At 36.1% G+C, this 14830-nt stretch overlaps 1 protein-coding gene across 17 annotated transcripts in view; it reads left to right on the top strand.

The window, feature by feature from the left end:
• The window catches only part of MYBPC1 (myosin binding protein C1), a 378023-nt gene that overhangs the window by 192292 nt on the left and 170901 nt on the right, over positions 1-14830 (top strand). For all 17 annotated transcript variants that reach the window (XM_044087757.1, XM_044087759.1, XM_044087760.1 and 14 more), the window contains 2 exons: positions 5518-5684; positions 6956-7118. In XM_044087757.1, coding sequence (XP_043943692.1) covers positions 5518-5684; positions 6956-7118 — 330 coding nt within the window. The remainder of the gene's footprint in view (positions 1-5517; positions 5685-6955; positions 7119-14830) is intronic.

The following is a 14830-nucleotide window of genomic DNA, read 5'->3' as shown; positions in this document are numbered from 1 at the left end:
CTGTTAAATGCGAGATAGTGAATACAAAAGGCATGTATTATTAAATATGGCAAACATGCTAGCAATGAATTATAATTTCAGCAAACTGGAATATATTGACTAGTGATCAGTCTATAAAAACTAAGCTTACTGATAGACCACACTTTGTTTTTAAAGCTGGTTTTAACATTAAAATATTATTGAAATTAATAATCAACAAAGTGGTAAGGCTCAGAATTAGAACTAAAAATGTGGCCAATGATCCTTAACTACTAGAAGATTAACTTGCAAAACTTAAGAATAGTTGAGGTTAAGTTACTTTATAGCTGGGCCATAAACAAAGGGTCTATATTAGATCACGCTTAAAAAGCAAACTGTGATTAATTGACCCTATGTAAGCAAAAGCTTACAATTTCGAACTGTCAGAACTGCGCCCCCCACCACCCCTATTTAAATATACCAACTCTGAGTCTGCACTACAGTGCTGAAAACGGCAAAGTAATGAAGCGGCCAAGCAAATTCTTTCCCAGGAAAAGAATTTGCTTAAAAGCCGCTTCGATATTTTGCTGTTTCAGGCTTTTGAGTTTGACCAAAACGCATTTGAAAGAATGCGTCTTCAGTCTTCTAATAGGGAACCTAAACAAAAGATGTTATCTCTCAGTTTCAGTTCAGTAGCAAACACAATGTCTAGCGCTCTTGAAAGAAAAGTAATTACTGGGTTTAAAATGTGTTTTATTGTTTTACAACTTCAAAGATCTGGAAAACATCTGAGAGATGTGTATTTTTAACACAGAGATGTGAAATTCTGTTAAGTTTCTGTTTAGCCTGGGAAATAAAGTCAGGTGACAAAGAGTGATGTCATCCAAGTTGGCCAGCAGTAATGTTTGATATTAATTTGGAAACTCTCTCAGAGAGAGATTGTGCATTTTGTATTTTGTCTTTGACTTGGAAACATCCACTCATCATCATCATATGCACTTGCCTGTCTGTAAGTAAGATTCAGGGCATAGTTTCTCTCTTAGAGATAGGCAGGAATATAGTAGAGATTAGTTTAGATGTTTTCTGTATTTATTTGAGACTGTCCTACAATGTTGTTTTAAAATATTTCCTGTGATTGTGAATTCTGAAGTAACTGTGTTGATTGACTGAGTATTGTCTTGTTCTTTTATTATTTATTATTAAATATATTTAAACCTATCTTTGTGGCTGAAATTTGTGAGACATATTTAAGCCCTGAGAGTACTTGCATATGTATTTGGTGACATTGTACAGGCCACACCCAAATAGCCTTGCTCTTTATTAAAACTACTGTTTGGATAATAGTAACATTACACAGCAGAATTGGACATCCTTTGTAAGGGCCTTATAGTAGCTAATAAGAAGGGGTTGGTGGCAGTGGAAACTACCTTATAGTATGGGCAGAAGGGGGCATAACTAGTAAACCTGTGCCAGCCTTCCCCAGGTGTGTGTGTTTGTATAGAAAACAAATCTCAAAGTGTGTGTGTATCAGCTACTTGGGCAGGAACACAAAGCACTGGTTGGACAGAGAGGGTGCTGAAGGTCTTGGCTTGGCCCCTCAGCTGAGATCGTAACCCTATAGCTGTGCCAGTGGGGAGTCTTATTGGTGATCTGGAGTAAGAGGGAGAAACCAGCCCCAGACTGACTGTGATCTCTGTGTGCTCTTAAGGGAAATTCCACTTTACTGTGTGTGTACTTGTAATCCACCCATTGTGTACGTCCCTCACTTTTGCCAGTGGTGAGGATTGAGGCTCCTTGATTACTGAGCCAGTGCAGGTGCATCACAGCCTCCATTTATACACTGTCATTTAAAGGTTCCCCAGTAGGCTGAGGCAAAAGAATCCTGGCCCAGCCATTCTAATCTTATCTCTGCTAGTGGACATACCACTCAAAGGCCACCAGGTAGCTCTGGCAATAGTTACCATATCTTTAGTTGAAATGGCTGTGGTTTGCAACAGCTGCTCAACTGTGGCTATCTTGGCATTCAGGCAGGTGTGATAGGTGCATCCCACTCAACAGCAATAAAGAACACACCACATGACTGACCATTTGACAACAATGCAAGAATGCTTTGTCTTTAAGTGAGATAACTGGCTCAAAATGTTAAGAGATTGTTCCAGCAGTGAAAGGAAAATCAAGGGTTTTGGCATAAATACTGGTAAAGATTTTACTGGCGAGATTGGCATCCTGAGTACTGTCCCCCAGTGGTACCATTCTCAAGCAGAGCTGAGGAGAAAAAAAGCTCTTCCATCTCTAGTCATAGAGCTTTTCTAAATTATATTTCTTTTCTATTTGCCTTTTTCCTAGGTCAATAGTATGTAGCTGTTTAAATTATTATCGACATTTATACTCGGTAACAGCACTCCAGTAGTTGCACCATTGTCTTGCAGCAACCAGTCAGCCCCTAATAGCTTGCACAAAGGGAAGCTGCTTCATTTAACCTGCTTTTAAATACTACACCAAAAATATCTGTTATATCAACCAATTTCTCTTACTGCAGTACATTACACATAACCAGTATTCCAGGCCCACAGTTCCCCTCCATGAGGGGCCAACTTCATTCTGAATTGGTAGGGCTACAACCCTTTTCTTATGCATCAATTAATTGCATAAGTGGTTCTATTAACTGAGCCACACAGAAATCCTGTCTGCTTTACACACAATGGTACCTGACTATATAAAGAAACAGTTCTGTTTTGAGCCTTTATACACAACATCTACATCATTTCAAAGCAGCAACTTTATTTACTACATTTGTTCACACTTTTTACACTATTTTACATCATTTTAAGACATTATTCTAGTGAGAACAATGATTGCCCCTGCCCCACCTTACAAATACGTATTAACCCTAACCATGCACCTGCCCCAACCTTAACCCTGCACCTTATCTTTGAAATACTCTTTCCATAACACCACCACTAAACAGGACAGCTTGGACACACATATACACACATATGCACACACACACACACACACACACACACACACACACACACACACACACACACACACACACAAACACACATATAAAACATTAAATCTGTTCCATAACATAACCCTTACTCTAACCCTAACCCACGTACACTCACACAAATATTCCCACCTACTGATGAGAAAAATTTCAGAATATCTGAAAGTTTTGGCATTTTTTTCCCAAACCCACACTTACCTTATCCACATGTTTTCACTATTCCATTCTCCAAAATCTTACTATTTTGATGAACAGAACACTCAATGGCATTTCAGAGTCATTCACTACATCAACAAACAGCAGATTTGATGGAGTGAATGAAACTGATGCTGCATGTATTGAATGATTTCCTAATGAACTGAAGATATACAGTAAGAAACAAAACTTTTGTGTATGACTTGAGGCAGTAGAGCTACATTTCAATGTGAAGCAAACAAAGTAATTAGACTCTTTCTCCTTCAAGATCTTAAAACATTAACTTTTACATTGCTCCAATTGAAGTATGAATCAAGTTAAGTCAAATTTATTAAAAAGTTTAACAATGCACTACTCAAACACTGAAGCAAAAGTACCCTGATCTTCAAAAATGATTATATAACTTGAAAAATTTACAATCCAATTGCTTGGCATTAAAAGGAAGACCAAAGATGTATATATAAAACAAAAAGGGTTAGAATATCAAATGTTTCAAAATTAAATTCTTTTTAACAAGAAATACATTCTGTCTCATCAAATATCTAAACGTGTTATTGAAACTGAAACTGTAATTTGACGTTAATCAGCACACTTGGGGGGGGTCCTAGTTGAAAGGATACATTTCTTAAGGAAAAATTCAACACCTGTCTGGTCAGAGGCTTTTGTTAGTCCAATGGCAGTGATGCCAAAAGGTTATGCTGGATGTTTTGGGTTTAAGTCCCAAATGAGAGGTAATGTTATCTATTTTCTTTATGATTCTAACAGTGCATGTGTGTGTGTGTGTGTGTGTGTGTGTGTGTGTGTGTGTGTGTGTGTGTGTGTGTGTGTGTGTGTGTGTGTGTGTGTGTGTGTGTGTTTATAATTTGACAAAGAACTGAACATTCACTCAACATTTCTGATTAGGATAAAATATATCTTTGTGTGTACACTGCAACTGCTTTTGAATCAGATATTCATAATTGCATACTTCTTCTTCTTCTTCTTTTGGCTGTTCCCATTAGGGATCACCACAGCAGATCATCTGTTTCCATTTCTTCCTGTCCTCTGCATGTTGCTCTGTCACACCAGCGATCTGCATGTCCTCTCTCACCACATCCATAAACCTTATCTTAGGCATTCCTCTTTTCCTCTTACCTGGCAGATCCATCCTTAGCATCCTTTTCCCAATATACCCAGCATCCCTCCTCAGCACATGTGCAAACCAATGCAATCTCACCTCTCCAACCTCAGCTGACCCTCTAATATACCGATTCCTAATTTTGTCCATCACTGTCACACCAAATGCAAATCTTAACATCTTTAACTCTGCCACAGCCATCTCTGACTCCTGTCTTTTCATCAGTGCCACCGTCTCCAACCCATATAACAAAACTGGTCTCACTACCCTCTTGTAGACCTTCCCTTTCGCTCTTACTGGTAGCTATCTGCCACAAATCACTCCTGACACTCTTCTCCACCCACTCCACCCTGCCTGTATTCTCTTCTTCACCTCTCTTTCACACTCACCGTTACTCTGAACTGTTGATCCCAAGTATTTAAACTCATCTACCTTTGCCAACTCTACTCCCTGCATCCTCACCATTCCTCTGTCCTCCCCCTCATTCACACACATATATTCTGTCTTAGTCCTGCTGATCTTCATTCCTCTCCTCTCTACAGCATACCTCCACCTCTCCAGGGTCTTCTCGACCTGTTCCCTACTTTCACTACAAATCATAATGTCATCCACAAACATCATTGCATACTAAAGTAGTATATATTGTTACAGCAGTAGAAAACTGTATAGTTCAAGAACGGGGCTTTAATGTATGACACTGGAAATGTACAAAATATTCAGTGCAACCAATGCATAATGTGTGTGTGTGTGTGTGTGTGTGTGTGTGTGTGTGTGTGTGTGTGTGTGTGTGTGTGTGTGTGTGTGTGTGTGTGTGTGTGTGTGTGTGTGTGTGCATGTGTGGCTGTACTATGTGTTCTTGAATGTTTTATGGTCAACCCACAAAATGTACACCAAAAAAGAAACACAGGATCACAACCACTGACCATGACATTCTGAGAAAAAATGTCTGCCCACCCCCTGAAAAAACATATTAAACTACATTTTAGAGTTTTTGCCAGTTTGTAATTTGATGCTTTTGGTCAGTATTCCACGAGGCAATGAAAAAATGCTTAAGAACTGAAGATATAATCACACACATATATACATATACACAGTCACTATTTTATGAATATGATTTTGTTAAGTAGACTTCAGTTGGCCTGTTATTTAAGCAAACCTTAAATGATGAAAGAATTCAGTGCTGAAGTTATACTGCTTATTTAAGGTTGCTTTCCAACTTGTTTGGCATTGGCAGGTTTAAGAATGGTGTTGAACTAGAGAATGGGGTCCGAGCTAGACACCGAATTAAAGAAGATGGCCTGAAACATTACCTGTATATAGACGATGCGACCAAAGCGGACTCAGGGACATACTCAGTGATGACTACTGGTGGAACTTCTAAGGCTGAAATTAAAGTTGACCGTATGTACCACAATGTTCTCCTTTTCTTTCATAGCATTTGGAAGATTTGTATTTTCATGGTCACTTTACCTCAAATTTGCATAAACTCAGTGAATAATATAGCTGTGCAATGTGCCACTGAAGCAAGTAATTCATCGACTTGAGACATTGGCTATGAAATTAAGATACTGGATGCACCAATACAAATGGTTGCCTCCATGTCTCTTATACTCCTTTATGTTATCTAATCACAAAAAAAAAAAGTAAGATCCTCTACTATGAAATGTAAGTGAATAAAATAGCTAGTCCTCTGCTATGATAAATTATTTAACTGGATTTCTTAAATTACTTCAACAAGGTGCAGATTTCATTGACTGGATGTAACCTAATCTTTCTAATGGAAGCGTAGTCTTCAAGTATTTGGACATAAATGCAACACTTTCTCCCATTTGTATTTAATTGAAATGGCATTGATAACAATATTTTAGATTACTTCTATGTACCATGAGAACACATGAATTAAGCAGTAGTCCATTTTATTTATTAAACAGACAATGACTCTCCTAGAATATTAATAATAAGCATCTAATCTATTTTTGTTCTTCATTTGCCATCTAGATAAACTCAGTAGTCACAAATGCTTCTTTTCAGGGGGTGACATGGCATTGCTTTCTGGTGAAGTGACTTTTTGAAAGTCACACATTTACTGCTAGTTGTCCGAATGTTTTCAGCATTGAGTTTTGTTGGAGTAATATGGTGCAAGATATTGCCAACTACTGCATGATATCAAATATTACTAGCTGCCAGTAATACACATGTTGTTAGAAGAATGTTAGCACCTAATTAACAAAATAAATAAAGGTATCATATTATTTTGTCTTGGTATTCCAACCTACCTAAAATGAGATAGGTGGAAGAAAGCATCAAAAAGAGATTTAGAAAAAGCAGTAACTGGACAAACTGTACATCTGCGGGGATAATTTGTCTTACTTTATCCCTTAAAAACATGTTAAGAATTGTGATTATCTTTGATTAAATAACACTGCCCTTACAAGTGACTCATTAAGTCTTTGACAATAAATAAATGTAAAGTATAACACCTTAGTAGCACATTTGATAAGATTGTTCATAAGTCTATCAAAGGTTCATCCAGTCTTAATGAAATGATTGCACTCAGGAAGTTCCATTCACTAAAGAGTAGTCAGTATTTAACTGATAACTAATATACATCTAAGTTATTCACAAATAAGATAATGTATCTTTTAAAAGTATGTTTTATCTGTTTCCCATAGTGAGACCATTAAGGATAATACAGCCTCTGACTGATATGACAGTAAAGTTGGGTGATGAGATCAATCTCAAGTGTGAAATTTCAGAAAATATATCAGGACGATGGTACAAGAATGCCCAAATCATACAGTCTAGTGACCGCGTAAAGATGTACCATAAAGGAAGGTAACTGATAACAGCCTTTTAGATTTCAAGTCATTTTATGGTCTGATAAAGGAGAGTGCTGTTTTTATATTGTAGTTTCTGGTTTGCTGTTTCTTAGGTTGTAGTTTTTACATTATAACAGTATTTTTATAATTAAAAAAAATTGCTTTGTATGTTACAGGAATATACTATAAATATTATGAAAACACTCAGGAGAATATATTTCTCAAGACATTACATCAAAAACACAATTTCAGTAGTCTTATGATTACTTTTTATACAGCTGTTTGTGTAGGATTTGTATATTGTGTTTCTGTTCCTGCACCACAGAGCTTTTATTGATGCTACATTGTTTACCATGTTAGGCAGCCTCCACAATCTTTCAATTCTTATACAATGCAAGTTTAAAGTCAGTGTTTTATTAAAGCAATCACAGCTTCTAATGTCTAAAGCATTCACCATGAAACTAAGATAGTGGATGCACCAACACAAATAACGATTAATCGGACAGCAGCATCTTTTTATGCAATACAGACTACAGTACTAACGCAGAATGCATTTTGTTAAAATTAATTATCCAAACTATAGCAAGACACCTAGGGTTGTTGCAGAAATCCAAAGTACCAGGGAGTGACTGGTATTACAGAAAGCAGGCTTTGCACATGCCATAGTTCATACAAGATATAGTCAGGAGGTTTTATTTATTTACTTGTTTGTTCGTTTGCTTTTGTTTCATTTGGTTGACTGGATTAGCACAATAGACGCTTTTCTGTAGAGTCTCAGGAGAAAATTATAGTTAGAAAATTTGCAAGAGTATAACATCTGAAAACAGTAAAACTTTGTCAAAACCAACAGACAAAAATAATATTATGAATACAAAACAGAGACCTGTAAAGAAATGTAGTAGTAGCAAATATAAAAACACAGAACATTGAGGTGGGACATTAGCTGGAGTAGCTAGTTAGTAGTTAGTAGAGGTGAGAGGGAGATTGTAATTGGAGGAGGAGAAAACAAGGGTGAAGCGTATAGTACAGAGGTTGTAGGGTGGGGATAGTGTAAAGTTGTGAGGTAAGTATAACGGAAATGGGGGGTAGTCTACTGCTGCAAAGGGGCAATTAGAGAAAAAGACTTGTGTAGTAATGACTGAAAGGGAAAGAAGGGATAACCAGTTGGAGATAATAGATAGTGACAGAGGAAAAATAACTAGCTAGTGAAGTAAAGGAGTGGGGAATATATGAAGGAATGTGCATATTGATAGGTTATGTTAGGTTTTATGTGAAGTTCCATGTAGTAGATATGTTATTAGTTTTTGTATGAATATTTATTTTTTTTATTTTGTTAATTTCAAAAGAGAATTTCTTAGCAAGGTTGTTTTGAAGTCCACCATCCACAAGTCCATATAAACAGTCATAGTTTTCTACAGCATGTCTTATTCAAAATAGCCACCATTTTGAATGGGTAAAACAATAAAATAAATGTCACAGCAGCGTTCATTTTATGTAAATGCTGAAATAAAGGGCAGACTGAGTTGTTGTTCTAGCAAAGAAGTGAACTGCTTGATGACTGACAAATACTAATGAATACTATGAGCTCAATCTTTAAATGACAAGGATGTATGAAAAGATGCACATCCAACATGCATCTCTACACCGGGCAAATTATTTTTGTATTAACAGTTTTGCATTGTCATTAAGACTGAGTTAAGTCTATAAAGACTTGTGCAAAAATTATTCCAGAATAAAATGATGCAGCCATTACAAGTATGTTTATTATCCATTTCCAGTAGTGAGAGCACTAACAATAATACGGCATCTGACTGATAGGACAGAGAGGCTAGGTGCTGAAATCAGTCTCAAGTGTGCAGAGTACTGTTTACATAAAATGTAAGAGTCCAGAGATTACGTTTATGCATACAATACAAGAAATGTATATATGTGTCTCACTAAGTTATACTGATAGCTACTGTAAACACTCTAGCTTTGGAAGACTTGCTTCTGTTTCTTAATTTACATATTTGTTGAATAAATTGCTGGATTTGTCCAATGCACCCTTTTCAGCCATAATAGCAGCCCAAGACTGCACATGAACATAATATAAGTGAGGCTTTGAATGTATAAAGCAATAGATAGCAAGAGTTAAGGAAGTAAATATGTGGCTTAATGTAACCATATACAAACTCACAAAAATAGTTGAAAAGAATATTTCTGTTATGATTCACTTACTTCTGGTAATGAATATCATCTAAGGAGAACAAATAAGTATTACTGTCAGTGTGGTGAGTTTGTGTAGACATAACATAGGTTTGTTTATCAGCCTTTGAAGCACAATTTTTCAGCTCAGCATTTACCATAAATTAAATATCAAAAACTCTGAGCCAAAAAATATAAAAGAAAAATGCAAAAATATATATATTTTTTTGTAGCAGCTGTTTTTTTGTTGATGTAAACTTCAGGGATTGGTGATGTCCAGTTCCGGTGTTCTCGTCTCACTGCTGTGATGTTCAGTAAAGTAAAATAGCAATCTTTTGGTGATCCAAAGTAGACTAGGTTCCACAGAGCCTATTTTCAGCGGAGACCCGGGGAGAAATGCTCCAGATGCATGTCTTTGGAATGTGGGAGGAAACCAGAGTACCCGGAGGAAACCCACGCGAACACAGGGAGAACATGCAAACTCCAGCCGAGAATCAAACCGGAGAACCTCTTGCTGTGAGGTGACAATGTTAACCACTGCACCACTGCGCCTCCCATATATGCCCATATAATTGAAAAGACAATAAATTGAACAATTGATGAAGTATAATTGAAAAGACAATAAACTGAACAATTGACCAAGTATAACTTCTTAACCGAAAGTAAAACAAAATACAGTAAAATCACCTTGCACCACCACAACCACTGCTAATTATATATGCCAACTCTGAGATATCAGTACAGTGGGGAAAGGTCAAATTTCCCTATCCCTGCTCTTCCATAATCATACACAGAAAAAAAAAACTGGTATTGTGTGATCAGTTGATTTTTTTATCTTTTTACTGAACCACTTGATCTCTCAACCAACTAAACATATATATATATATATATATATATATATATATATATATATATATATATATGTGTGTGTGTGTGTGTGTGTGTGTGGGATCACTACTAAATCCTGAATGTGCAAAATACCGATGCCCGAAATCACAAGACCACAGTACCGAAAGATCACAATACCTAAACTACTAAATACCGAAGCACACAATCACGAAAGCCCATAATATCGAAATTCAGTACTGTGACAACAGCAACAGTGAAACAGGTAGGTGAAATAACTCCAACTGAAAATAAAGACCAGAAACCACATGAATAGCACACAGAATGCTAATGTACACCGTTCCATGAATGTAAATATCATCACAAATCTGTTGTAGTACTTCGTAACACTCACTGTAAACAATAAACAGAAGCAGACAAAGTGAACCCCAGTTAAATTTAAACTTCATCCAGTGTATTCTGGTATGACATAGTAAACTCCTCACATCTTCAATAAACGAGCAATAGCTCTGACCAATTCCAAACTAGTATAACTGTTTTGGTTATCCAGTAAGCGCTGAGTATGGTGCTAAACAAACTTTTGGCGTTTAGGAGAATAAGGACAGCCTGCTACCAAGTGTTCTCGCTATCCATCCACACGATTCTGTTCTTTGGCCAAAGCACTCATTAAGACCGACAGATCGGTTGCCTTACTGCCAATCAGACATTTCAATCGGCGATGCCACTCTTCCACTGAGTTCTGCATATGTGGCAGAAATAACCGATTTAGTTCAGACACATTCCAGAATGGAATAGGAAATAGAGGTGGAAAACGTGTTACAGCATTAGACGTTGTAGCAAACTTTCTAAGTTTCCCAAACACTTACTAATCAGAAAAAATCTCAGAATATCTATGCCCTCTGCTGGGAATTTCACCTTTAAGGTGTTAAACGTTGGTTTGACGTCTGATACGGGAAGGAATGCTAGCCCAACTAAACATTTCACCGCCAATTGAAAACCACGGTTGGAATTATAAAGTGAGCCCAGTCCAAGCTGCTGCACCTTCCTCCAAACATTGCGTCCAAAATGGAACAAACAGCCCTTCGACTTTATGTCTGCAAAGTTTAACCTAATGCTTTTCAAAGCAGCTACTTTGAAGTCACAAAGGATGAACTGTAGTGTTAATGGGAACTCATGCACTGATAGTAAAAATAATACACAATGCCACATCATGTTGTATGCCCTTAGGGACTTCTTAGACATCAAACAATACAATAACGGCACACACTTGCTATACCCGACATACTTCACTATGCCATGAATACTATATAGTTGTCGGCAGAGCACACCTTTGCAGAAATACATGCCATCCATCAACCAGATAGTAGCTACACTTAAATCATGGAGATTATTGATAGTGCTAAAGACTACTACAGTATTACGAGAGGGTAGATCTACCATGCGCTTTTCAATGAATGTACCACTCTGAAAGGGGAACATGGCCATATCTATACCTTTTAATGTTAAATCAGGGATGTGTGTTTCATTACTAGTTTTACTCCTAACCCTTCCGATCTGCTGCAATAGCGATTTTTTATTGGATAGACTTGCAAGGACGTTGATGCCATAGCATCTTCCACTAGCATGCAAGGTGCATCTCTAGACAGAGACACTTTCTCTTTTAGTGTACCGCACACTTTATATTTTTCAAATTCAAAAGGATCTCCGGCATGGTTGTGGGGTGTACTCTTTATCAGTTGCTCACCTTCAGATAATGATAGTGTCACTGTTCTTCCTTTGCAGCTTCCACTCCATTTATATTTGCAGCACCAGTATCGTCGGGGATAAGATTTCCTTTCCAGGTGGTACACGTAACCTTCAATTACTAGTACCTCTTTACTTTGCTGCGACTGCATTCAATTGTACAATCGGCCAATATCTCCGGGTGCACTGTAGCTGTTGTCGGACATATTGTGCTCGTTCATAGTCGTACAGCGCATTTACATCAAAGTAGGTCTTTTATACCCCACTACATTATCCCACATAGTACAATGAAATTGCAACACCATTATGAATATTTTGTGATTGTGTACTTCGGTATTTATTAGTTTAGGTATTGTGATCTTTCGGTACTGTGGTCTCGCAATTTTGGTCGTCAGTATTTTGCACATTTGGGATTTAGTAGTGATCCCATATATATATATGTATGTGTATATATGTATATATATGTGTGTGTGTGTGTGTGTGTGTGTGTGTGTGTGTGTGTGTATATATATATACATATACATATATATATATATATATATATATATATATATATATATAAAATTCACACAGTCAGTGAACCACAGCAAACATGAAGGGTGTCATTTGGAACAACATGAAAACAGCAAACTTCAACACTTGATCTAGTGTTTAATAATCAATAACCAAACTTCCAAACAATTTCCAAAAGTGCTTTACTAACTCCATAAGCCAGTTTAACTACGTTTATACAGCTTCTTCAGTGTGTAATAAAAGAAAAATAGTGCTACAAGCATCCTGCTTTTATAACAAAATCTCATGAAAGAACAATTACATGACGGATAATCAATAAGCATTTGTCAACGATTATTAAGTTTATATACAAATAAATTAATACTGATGTGAGTAATATGTATCAGAATAGTGATTCCTAAGTAGCTTGTGAACTATCAAAAACTATGTTCATTTAAACCTGGTTAATATAAAGCCCCAGTCTGAATAACCCAGCATTCTTCCTTATTGTTAAGTAACTCTGATATATGAGAAATATGAGTGAGAGGTCTGAGAATAAGGAATCACTTTTTCAATACCAATAAAGGTTAATACTGGCCTAGGATGTATGGTAGCATATTTATAAAGTGCACTAGGCATCTTCTTACATCTGATGTCACTCAAATGTGTACTAATACGTGCCTTCAAAGTTATTTTTGTTTGTTCCTCATAGAAACTGCCACAGCCATACACTACTAAGTCACTTATTGTGTGTTACAAGTAACAGGACAGTGAATATTGAATGATTTGTAGGAATTTAGTGTAGTAAAATGTGCAGCTGGAATAATATAGCTACAGGAAATGCACTTGAGACAAATACTTTACCCATGGATCTTATCCCCAGGGCACTTAGGAATTTTTCAATTACTTTCTTCTTTAAAAACGTTCTATGAAATTTCTGCTTCATTGAAAGCTAGATCTACATTCCGATGTAAGATGAGGCAAAACAGGGTTGTTTAACAGTACAGGACGGTATTCATTAATTACCTACTGAATCTGATTGTAATCATGTTCATAAATAGTCATACAATGAACTGATGGCATCTGTGAGGAACTTTTTTCTTTGCAGAAAAATAAATCATTTTTGGGTATTTGTCAATGTCAGATTTCACTTACATCAAACATTGCTTCTAAAATCTTATGTACCATATACCCCTATTTATAAATCTATTCTTCATAACTCCTGAACATTCATCAAAATAAATTTTATTGATACATATTCTATATACCCTCAAAAATTGCGAATAGGCTATATTGTCCTTAATGAACCTTGGTTGTCAGCTATCATGACTCAGGAGGGAAATTTTAGTGAATGGTTTCTGAAAAACAATGATTTTTTAGGCTTCCATCTTTAGATTTGGAAGTGGCAGCATTAAAAAAAACTCAATATTGTTCAAGTTAAATAATCCTATAAGTGAATTTAATACCAGTCAATTATTATTAAGATAATGCAAAAAATGATGGAGCACCTCTGTGTTGCCATCCAAGAATAGCCAACAATCATGCAAAAAATGGAAACACATACTTATTCCAAAAAATAACTCGGCAAAGATGACTGCTAATGTATTACCTATCACAATAACACATAACTGTAAATAACATCGGTCACCAAAAAAGAACACGTTTTCCGATACTATCCTTAGCAACTGTGGAAGAAAATCATTGGAATCATCCATATACACATTATTAGTATTTAACCAATACTGAATGGCCTGATAGCAGGATGGTGGAGTATTGATGTGTAAGTCATAGGTTCAACCACAACCTGATCAATAAAATGCAAAAAAACAGTGTGTGTGTGTGTCCTTCAAATGTGCTCTTACCAAATCCAAAAGGAATTTTAAACAAAATTCCAAATACTCAGAAAATGGTTCGATCAGTAACCCACAACCTGGAACAATTGATCTACCTGAAATTGGATACGTGGATTTATGTAATTTAGGAAGGGGACACAAGAAATAGGTATAAGGAGTATATGTGTGTGTGTGTGTGTGTGTGTGTGTGTGTGTGTATATATATATATATATATATATATATATATATATATATATATATTTATATATATATTTATATATATATATATATATATATATATATATATATATATATATATATATATATATGGGGGCAAAGTCCCCTGAATGGAAACGCATATACATATAAAAGTGAAAAATTCTTAAGTGAAAATTCATAGGTGTTCTAGCTGTAGTTCAGGAGTCTCTGTCCATAGACAGTATATTTATGGTGAGTTCAAAGACAAAGATTCAATAACTGAAACTTAACTTTTTAGCTTCCACTCGGCTTACCACTAGCAAGATAGATCTAGTCTAAATATTACAGAAAATAAAATAAATGAATAAAGACTAAGATGATTGCAGTGTAACAATATACACTGTGGGTATCACACACGGTTCACAGATAGCG

This window comes from Protopterus annectens, chromosome 11.part0, assembly GCF_019279795.1.
Source record: "Protopterus annectens isolate FY-2018-M chromosome 11.part0, PAN1.0, whole genome shotgun sequence".
NCBI classification, from domain to species: Eukaryota; Metazoa; Chordata; order Ceratodontiformes; family Protopteridae; genus Protopterus; species Protopterus annectens.
The sequence above is the reverse complement of the archived record's forward strand: the minus strand, read 5'-3'. Positions and strand labels throughout refer to the sequence as shown.